At 57.9% G+C, this 9,771-nt stretch overlaps 1 protein-coding gene across 1 annotated transcript; it reads left to right on the top strand.

Annotated features, from left to right (window-relative positions):
- The first annotated feature begins 7,495 nt into the window (after positions 1–7,495).
- On the top strand, positions 7,496–9,525 carry LOC142826420 (protein MROH8-like). The gene is made up of 3 exons (XM_075918672.1): positions 7,496–7,905; positions 8,608–8,762; positions 9,372–9,525. Exons 1-3 carry the CDS (start codon positions 7,717–7,719, stop codon positions 9,523–9,525), a joined length of 498 nt encoding a protein of 165 aa, XP_075774787.1. The 5' UTR covers positions 7,496–7,716.
- Positions 9,526–9,771: the final 246 nt, after the last annotated feature.

Genomic DNA, 9,771 nt, shown 5'->3' on the forward strand with positions numbered 1-9,771 from the left:
TGTCCCCGCTCCATCTCCTCTTTTCTAAGCTGAACAGTCCCAGTCTCTGTAGCCTCTCTTCATGTGGGACCTGTTCCCAACCCCTGATCATGTTAGTTGCCCTCCCCTCTCCCAGCCTTTTTCTTCCCCTCTCCCACCTCCTTTTCCCAGTCTCCCCCAGTTTTGTTCAATAAAGACAGAGTCAATGTTGGAAGAAACATTATCTTTATTTTGTACATCAATAAGAAGGGGGGCTAGGGAAGGGTAAGTGGAAGGAGGTGAGGGAGGAATGGGGTACGAGCCCCCGATGGGGAGGACTGGGCTGGCTCTGCGGGCTTCTGGGGATGGAAGCTCCCCTGCAGCCCCCCAATTACCCCCTCTCCCCAGATGGCAGCCTGCGGCAAGTGCAGCTGGGCTGATGGCCGAGTGGTGTGATGTGCCCAGTGTGGGTACTCCGGGCACTCCAAGCCAGGACTGGTTTTCAAGCGGGGCACCCCTTAGAAATCCTGTACAGTTTAGAGTAGGAATAATGTTAACTTAGTTAACCCACATGGCCCCTCCCTGGGAGCAGCTCAGAAGCCACCATGCCACCCGGGCCCCACAACCAGCACTGGGGACAGCAGAGAGATGCCAGGCTCAGCCTCCTACCCCCACCGAACCCACAACTAGCAACAGCTTCCCTTCCACCAGTAGGACGGCGACTGCAGGCCCAAAGCCGTTAAGAGCAAATGGAGGATGAACTTCAGCCACTTCTATAACTTGAGGGTCATCAGCCCCTAGAGTCCCAGGCTGTAAGGCCAGAAGGCACAGCCCTGCTCCCCGAGTCTGAGCTCCTGCACCACACAGGCCCTAGAAATTCCCCACAAGAATTCCTGGGTCACCCACAGCCCCATGTGTCTTCACCTTTGACTGGGTTCTATGGAACAGTTCTGGCTCTTAGAGAAGCGGATGGTTTCAATAGAGCGCTCTTGTATCTGAATCCTGGCAGATTAATGTCTTGCCTTTCCAGGGCAGAAAAACCCATTGGCTCCTTCTTTTTCTTCCAGGCTGTGTTCCTTCTTTGAAAGACTCACCTCAAGGGAGCACAGACACAGCCGAGTGCTCCGGGTGGTGGTCCAACCTGCAGCAGCCGAGGCATGCGCCGGCCTCAGCCAGCAGGAGCAGGCCTTGCCAGAGGAGCCCAAGAGAACCAGAGGCTCCTGGAAGATCCTGTCAGGCATAAGAAGACTCTGTGCCTGCAGCCAGTGTGGCAGCTCCCTGGCAGAGGCTGAGGAGGAGAGAAGAGCTTCCTCTCCCAGGCGGTGGACACGCTTCTCCCTGAAGAAGAGGAAGAAAAACTCAGCGGAGAAGCAGGAGGAGCAAGAGGAGGAGAAGCCACCGGAGAGCCCAGACAAAGACCAGCTGGATCTCACAGGTGAGGATACAACCCACCCGGTGAGAGGGGAGCATGTGAGGGACACTGACCCCAGTCACTGTACAAGCCTTGAGCATTAGGGCCGTCTCCTGGGACAGCGATGGGCTCCTCAGAGGCTGGAATCCATCGAGTGCCAGACGCTCTGGTACAGGGGGGCAGGTTCCTCCCTGAAGTGGGAAGAACAGACAATGGCAGGGCACAGCTCTCTGGGGGTCTGGCATCCCCAACCTAATCCGGCACCTCCCTCCCTTCCAGATACCCTACCCCAGCCGGCTCCTGCACCTTCCCTCCTGTTCAGACCTCACCGCCTCCAGCACCCAAAGTCCCAGGCCACTCCAGCACCCTACCCCCCACCCACACTCCCACTCTTACTCCCTCCTGCGCCACTATCCTTATCCCATGCCCTGGCAGCCACCTCCCGCACACCGAACCCCTCATCTTGGACTCACCCCAAAAGCTAGGGCAGGTCAAACAAATCTACTATCACGGGTATGGAAAAGAGGTAATCTGGCCCATAGGAATCCTTGAACTCTGGTCCTTTCTTGTCTCCCTCCGCTCTCCATGGGGCTGGAGCAGTGGAGGGGTGAATCCTAACACCAAATCCCCCCCCCCCCCCGGCCCCTTTGGTTAATTATTTTGATTTTGATTAATAATGTTTCCTTTCTTACCGGTTATACACCTCCCAGCCCCGTGTTATAGCTCCAGTCATCTTTCTCTGCCTGGATCCTCTATTTTGGGAGCTGGGCCCAGAAGGCTCAAGCAAATCCCCACCCCCCCTTCGATCTCCCCAGCAGGCCACCCAGCCTCTCCTGGAAATGGCTTGGGGAGCCACAATACAAATTTTGACTCAAGCAAGGGAGGGGGCTGCTCGGCTCCAAAAGTTTGAAACAGGAGCTCGGGCAGGGAGGGGGTAGCTCAGGGTGTAGAAAGAGGAGCAGCGAGGGGCTGTGTGTGAACAGGGGGTAACTACGTGCTGTGTCAGGAGGGCTCCCCTGCAGCCCCTGTTCCCGGAGGGCTCTGGTGGCCACGGAGCCAGGTCCCCTCTCACCGGCTGTGAGACAAGGGGGTAGGAGCAGTGTTCCCGCTAAGATTTTCCATGTGCAACACCAATATCGCGGTGGTGTGTGGTGTGTGGACCCAAACCCGTGGGTATAAATATGTATTTTCAATAGGCCGTGGGTGTGGAAGAAAATATATTGGGTGTGAATTGGGGAGAGCAGGGGCAAAGGAGCAGGCAGAGAATAAACAGAACTGAATGAGCATCAGGGGAGTGTAACGGGAGAAAACAGGATCCCTGCTGGGCCAATTCCCCAGCGGGAGGCAGGGGAGGAGGAGGGTGCGAGGGAGGCTGCTGCCCTGTTCGCAGTTCACCGCGCAGGGAAGACTTGGAGCAAAGTAGAGAAGTTGGCCTGATCTGAAGGCGCCTGTAACCTCCCCAGCTTTCCCATGTGGGCGGTGGCAGCCAATGCAGCACAATTGATCCCTCCTCCCCTTCAGCATGGTCTGGGTCACATGATCCCCCAAGTACGTCCTGGCTCCCTGATTTGCTCCCCCAGCCAGTACGGACTCTGCAGGGGGCTGGGAGGGGTGGGGGGACGGGGTGGAGGCTGGAGGCAGGACACCCTCCTCCACCACAGGAGAGCGAGTGCCCCATGTCCTTCCCCAGCCAATCAGGAAAGGGATTCGCATGCAGCTTCCAGGGATCCTTGGATGGGAGCCGAGGGGCAGCTCCAACCCCCTGCGCCAGCAGCAGCTGCTGGAGAGGAGGGAACAGAACCGTTAAAAAGGGACCAGGGGTCACCCCGTCCAAAGGTCACAGCAGCTCTCAACTGGGAACTGGGCTGGGCTGGGCCATCACTTCCTGGGGTGTCACACGGGAAACGAGGCCTGTTCCCATCACTGCAGGAAGGGGGCGAGGGCCGGGGAGAGGAGAACGCACCGTGGGAGAGACTCTGCCCCTAGGGGAGAGAAGCCCAGTGGGGAGAGCCCCCAGCTGAGAGTCATGGGAGCGGCGCTCTCTGCTCGGCCCTGCAAGCACCTTGCTGTGTGACCCTGGGCAAGTCACGTCAGGGCTCTGGGCCCCGTGTCCTGCTGTCGCCCAGGGTAACACATTCAAACCAGCGCGTCTCCTCTGCTCCAGGGGTGGAGAACGAGCTCTCCCAGAAGACGCCCAACGGGGCGGAAGGGAGCGAAGAGGAGGAGGAACCAGACCGCCGGCCCACCCCATTAGCACAGAGCAGCGCCCACATGAATATGGTAATGAGGCTTGTGACTGAGCCAATGGGAAGCATCCCCTGCGGGGCACGTGACTATGTGCCGGAGCCGGTGTCTCAGAGGAGAACGCCCCCCCCCCCCCCCCCGGCTCAGGGACCAAAGGAAACACTCCTACGTGTGACCAGCTCCCTGGAGCAAAGCCGTGTAATATGGGGGCTTTCTGGGAGCACCACGCCGAGGGTGGAAGCAGGGCACCTTGCTTTGAGACAGGGCTACTCAGAGCCCAGAACGGGGGGGTCCTCCACTGCTAGGATCGGAACCCGTCCCACACAGCACTTCTGTTCCCCACACTGGCTAGTAAGAAGCCCTGCGAGCAACCCCCTTAGACACTCCTGTCCTCTGGGCCACCACCAGCACCACCCTCATACAGGTGAGAGGCTCTGAGTCCCAGTCCCACCAATTCCAAACAGGTTCCTCCCACCCCAGCGAACCAGCCACATGCCCAGGTCAATTTAAGACAGGACCATGCAGAACTTTCAAGACTAATAAGACGGTGGCTCTGGGGCCACTTCAGGCTTCAGTCCATAGCCGAGCTCCTTCATAGATGATTATCAGGGGGGAGGACAGGAGTGACGACAAAACTGGGGGAACCCTCAGGGCCCCTTTATCCCCTTGCCCATGGGGCAGGAATCCCATTGTTCTCCTGTGAAAGTCTGTCCCAAGATGGAGTAGGTCACATGAGCACGTCACTGGCGCAGGCCTGACTCAGTCCTTCTCAGGCAGCAGCCTCCGCTTTTGCGCTGATCTGAACGATCACAGCAAATCTCATCATGTGTGATTGGCACCCCCCGAGGTCAGTGAAGTGCTGCCATTCACTTGCCTAGCGACCCTGTCGAGGCTGTTCCCCACTCCGGCACAACGAATGCAGAAGTTGGGGGTCTGCAAGAGCACTCCAGACCCTTGCCTGCACAGGCTCTGGTCCCGAAACACCCCCCCAAATCCTAATACCCATATTTTGGGGATGCTGCTGCCACCATCAAGTGCTTTGAACCCACAAACAGGGCTGGATACTTGAAACCAGCCCCAGGGGTACCCCAAGCTCTTTTTCCCAAAAGATTTTGGAAAAGAAAAGAGAAAAACAAGCTGCAGTCTCTGGTGGCTGACCCCTCAGTCAGAGGCATACAGGTCCACACAGACAGACCATCCTGGAGAGAACAGTCAACCAACACCAGTTAATCAGAGAAAAAGAAACAACTTTTAGCATGAAAATAAAGCTAGTTGCAAGCATAGTTGTCAGGGGTTCACACCCCAGTGTGCCTCAGTGCCCCCTGACTGTCCTCATATAGCCCCTCGCCGGGCAAGTTACAGTCTGTATGGGATGCTCATCATAGGCACTGGGGTTGTCTCAACTGCCCTGCTTACCTAGGCTGCCTCAAGGTTTGCCTCCAATCCAGGGCTTTGCCTCCAGCCCCTAGCCAGGGGAGCCTTGCTGGCCCTCCTCCAGCTATCGCTGGCTGTCCCCAGCTTGTCTCCCTTCAAGGAGCTCCTGCCTTTTCTGTAGTCAGCTCTCTACTGCCCCCCCTTGAGCAACCTGGGCTTCTCTATATATACGTGCCAGCTGGGCTCTCCCACGCCCTAAGGGGTTCAGCTGGCTTCTACCAGCCAGTCCCAGTCGTGCTGTCCTAGTTGTTTGCCAGCCGGACTCTCTCTAGTCCCAACTAGCTCCAGCTGGTCTCCTTTCTTCTAGCCCCGGCTCCGGGCCTGAGTCCTGGTGTTAAAGGGCCAGTGCAGGGCAGGCGCCCTGTCACAATAGTACATCCGAGGGTACTGAGGGAGTTGGCAAATGTCATTGAGGAGCCTTTGGCCATTATCTTTGAAAAGTCGTGGAGATCGGGAGAAATCCCGGATGATTGGAAAAAGGCAAATGTAGCGCCTATCTTCAAAAAAGGGAAGAAGGAAGATCCAGGGAACTATAGGCCAGTCAGTCTTACCTCGGTTCCTGGAAAAATCATGGAAGGGATCCTTAAGGAATCCATTTTGAGGCACTTGAAAGAGAGGAAAGAGATTAGGAATAGTCAGAATGGATTCACAAAGGGCAAGTCGTGCCTGACCAATCTGATTAGCTTCTATGATGAGGTAACTGGCTCTGTGGACGTGGGAAAGTCAGTGGATGTGATATACCTTGACTTTAGAAAGCCTTTTGATATGGTCTCCCACAATATTCTTGCCAGCAAGTTAAGGGAATGTGGATTGGATAAATGGACAGTAAGATGGATAGAAAGATGGCTAGAAGGCCACGCCCAGCAGGTAGTGATCAATTGCTCGATGTCAGGATGGCGGTCGGTTTCTAGCGGAGTGCCCCAAGGTTCGGTTCTAGGACCGGTTTTGTTCAATATCTTTATTAATGACCTGGATGAGGGGACGGATTGCACCCTCAGCAAGTTTGCGGATGACACTAAGCTAGGGGGAGAGGTAGATACGCTTGAGGGCAGAGATAGGGTCCAGAGTGACTTAGAAAATTGGCGGATAGGGCCACAAGAAATCTGATGAGGTTCAACAAGGACAAGTGCAGAGTCCTGCACTTGGGACGGAAGAATCCCAAGCATAGTTACAGGCTGGGGACCAATCAGCTAAGTAGTAGTTCTGCAGAAAAGGACCTGGGGGTTACAGTGGATGAGAAGCTGGATATGAGTCAACAGTGTGCCCTTGTAGCCAAGAAGGCTAATGGCATATTAGGTTGCATGAAGAGGAGCATTGCCAGCAGATCCAGAGATGTCCTTATTCCCCTTTATTCGGCTCTGGTGAGGCCACATCTGGAGTACTGTGTCCAGTTCTGGGCCCCCCACTACAAAAAGGATGTAGACGCATTGGAGAGGGTCCAGCAGAGGGCGACCAAAATGATTAGGGAGCTGGAGCATATGACTTATGAGGAGAGGCTGAGGGACTTGGGTCTGTTTAGTCTGCAGAAGCGAAGAGTGAGGGGGGAATTGATAGCAACCTGCAACTTCCTGAAGGGAGGTTTCAAAGAGGCTGGAGAGAGGATGTTCTCAGTAGTGACAGATGACAGAACAAGGAGCAATGGTCTCAAGTTGTGGTGGGAGAGGTCCAGGTTGGATATTAGGAAAACTATTTCACTAGGAGGGCAGTAAAGCACTGGAATGGGTTACCTAAGGAAGTAGTGGAGTCTCCATCCCTAGAGGAGTTTAAGTCTCAGCTTGACAAAGCCCTGGCCGGGTTGATTTAGTTGGGATTGGTCCTGCCTAGAGCAGAGGTCTGGACTTGATGACCTTCTATGGTTCTATGATTCTACATTGGATAGATGGAAAGAGCCACCTTTTGAGACTGGTACCAAGGCAAAGTCCCTGGTCTGAAGACTTAGTTGGAAAAGGAAGGAAGAAAGAAAAAAACCATCTCAAACCCTAAGAAGCTCAGACATTAGTTTGACATCCCTAAAGAAGGAAAACAATAAATCCTGAGAGACGAGCTAAACTTTTCCCTCCTTACACGTTATAAGAAGTCTGTTTTTTGAGGAAGAACGGCTCTTGCACAAGAGGGGATTTTGCAAAACAAGGGCTGCTCGTTAATTATGCAAATGGAGCGCAGCGATATTCCACGCCAAGCTTCATTTGCATAAGCTTTTCCTCAAGAAGGCTACATTGTAGATGTAGCCTCAGTCTCAGCTACTTCCTGTCCTGCCCGTGATTCCTGCCGGTTGAGAGGCAGCGCCACACGCTGCCGGGTGGGGAAGGCAGAGGGCGTTTCCATGAGGGCCCCGCACTCCGTCCTTTCCGCGCGGACACTGTGGGCTACTAGAGCCGCTGGGCCCATCTGCTCAGGCCCAGGATGGAGGATGGAACATGGGGCATGTTCTCCAGTCACCCCTCTGCTGCCCTCCACACGGGATCTGCAGGGCTCTGCCGGTTTATCAGCCAAAGGCAGGTCTCCTGGCAGTGGCCGTGAGTTACAGGGGCCTGTGGTGCCCAGGGGACGGGGGAACCCTTGGCACCGGGGGAGGCTGCTCAATCAAAGGTCTCAGCAGGCTCCTCCATGCTCACTAGGCCCTGCCAGCCCCCAGGGAGCGAGTGTCCCAGGGCAGCTGCCCAGTGGAAATGCTCAGTCCCTACAGGCTCTGCCCCTGTTCATTGCAGACCCTCGGGGAGCCCCCTGCCTCAGCCCAGCCCACAGCCCTGCTGCTGGCAGCCGTGAAGGCTCTGCCGGCCCCCGCCCTGGAGAGCTTTCGGGCGGCGGAGGAGGCGCTGAGAGCCACCGTGTCCCAGCACAGCGCCCGCATGGAGCGAGTAAGAGACGCCCGGCGAGGGGCAGGGGCGTGTGGGGAGAGGGGCTGGGAGAACTGGCTCTGAGGAAACCGGCCCTGGGGCACAGGGTCCCGGTCTGGCAGGTCGGCTCAGCCCCTTTCCATTCGGTGCTGGGGTGGGCAGGTGTTTCCAGAGCTCTGCGCGCTGGAGCTTGGACACGTCCCTGGGGCCAGCCCAGCCCCATGGCAGGTGGGTCACAGCCCCGCCCTGGAGCGCGGCACTGACAGAGTCTGCCGAGGGGGCGCCACGCTGGGCTCCCGGAGCGGACGGGGTTTCCTCACGTGCCCTGCAGGGCCCTCGTGTGACCCACCGGTGCAGCAGGAACCATTTGGCTTTGCACTTTGCCCCGGTGCCTGTGATGTGTGATCCTGCTGCCCGGCCCCACCGGCTCCGGTGCCCCCCCCCGGGAATTAGACTGGTGCAGGGAGGGCTCTGCCCGAGTCCATTTCTACAGCCCCTTCCGAGGAGGTGTGAGCATCAGTCACTGCCCTGATCAGTTGAGCTCCATCGCCCTCTGGGGAGGCAGGAATTCTACCCGCGTGACACGGGGACCTGGGACCAAGAGCGGCTCAGTGACTTGGTGACGTTCCTGCCCTTCTCCGAGCGCCGTCTGCCAGGAGGGGTGACCTGGCAGGAGGCCGCTCTTGGGCAATCCCCCCCCCTCAGCTTTCTGGCTGCCTCCAGGTGGGAGACGTCGTGGGAGAGATTTTCACCTGGCTGGACGACGTCGAGGACCCCAGAGCCAGAAGAGCCGCGCTGGGAACCATCGCCCTGCTGGCTCGCGCCCACCCCCGGGACGTGGTTCCAGCCTGTGTGGCCCACGCGCCGCCATGGGAGAGGTAGGGAGAGGCTGTTATCACCTCAGCCCCTGATTGCCCCTCCCTCCTCCTCCAGGGCAGAGCGCGGGAAAGGCCTGGCAGGCCACAGCGATGGAGCAAGCTCCCTGCTGGGCCCGGGGCTGTCCCTGCCTCCTGAGGGGAGATGCCCAGGCCCAGCCCCTTGGAAACCAGCCCCTCCCTCTTCCCTGCCCAGAGTGCAGACGTGACAGGTCCCTGGAGAGTTCCAGCAGGCTCCTGATTTCTGTGGGTCACCCCCCTTCCCGCCAGCTCCACCAGAGGGGCAGGACCAGGCTATGGGGAGCATCCCTGGGCCGTGACTCCAGCGTAAATGTCACCGAGCAGCCTTTGGTGCAGGCTGGGCTGGGTGGTGTCACGCTGTGCGCAGCCCCAGGGCAGTTACTGGAAGCAGCGGCACAGGCTGCAGGAGCAATGAGGCCTCTGGGGAAGGGAATAAATGAAGAGCTCGCGGAAGGGACTCACCCGCCTCGGCCTTCCAGCCCCCGGGCGTCTCCTCTAAGGCCCCCTTTCCCGCCGGCCTTCCCAGCCTCTCCCTGGGGAGACAAGGGGGGGCAAGCAGGGACGCTCTGATTTCGGTTTCTGACCTTGCAGAGGTGCCAGGGAGCTGTGGAAGGCCTTGGGGGAAGAAGCACAGCTCTCCCGCCACGTGCTGCACCAGCTGCTGGACAAGCTCCGGAAGAGCCACCGGGAGGAGAGGAGCCGCAGCGTGTCTCTGGCCGTAAGTGAGACTGGAGCTGTCACGTAGCGAACTCGCCACCGAACACGGAGGCCCCTCACTTGGAGCTCAACCCCGTGTGCGTCCCAATGCTCCAAATCAACCCTGCAGCTCCCTGCACACAGGGCTTAACTCCCTGTGCTCCACATCAACAGGGCAGCTCCCTTCACACAGGCCTAGCAGCCAGAGGTGTGTTAGAACTCCTGGTGGGATTGGTGTGGAGGGGCAGGGGGACCCAGGCCACCCTCTCCACCGGGTCCCAGTGCACCCTGTCAG

The sequence above is a fragment of the Pelodiscus sinensis genome, unplaced genomic scaffold (assembly GCF_049634645.1).
Source record: "Pelodiscus sinensis isolate JC-2024 unplaced genomic scaffold, ASM4963464v1 ctg39, whole genome shotgun sequence".
Classification (NCBI taxonomy): Eukaryota; Metazoa; Chordata; order Testudines; family Trionychidae; genus Pelodiscus; species Pelodiscus sinensis.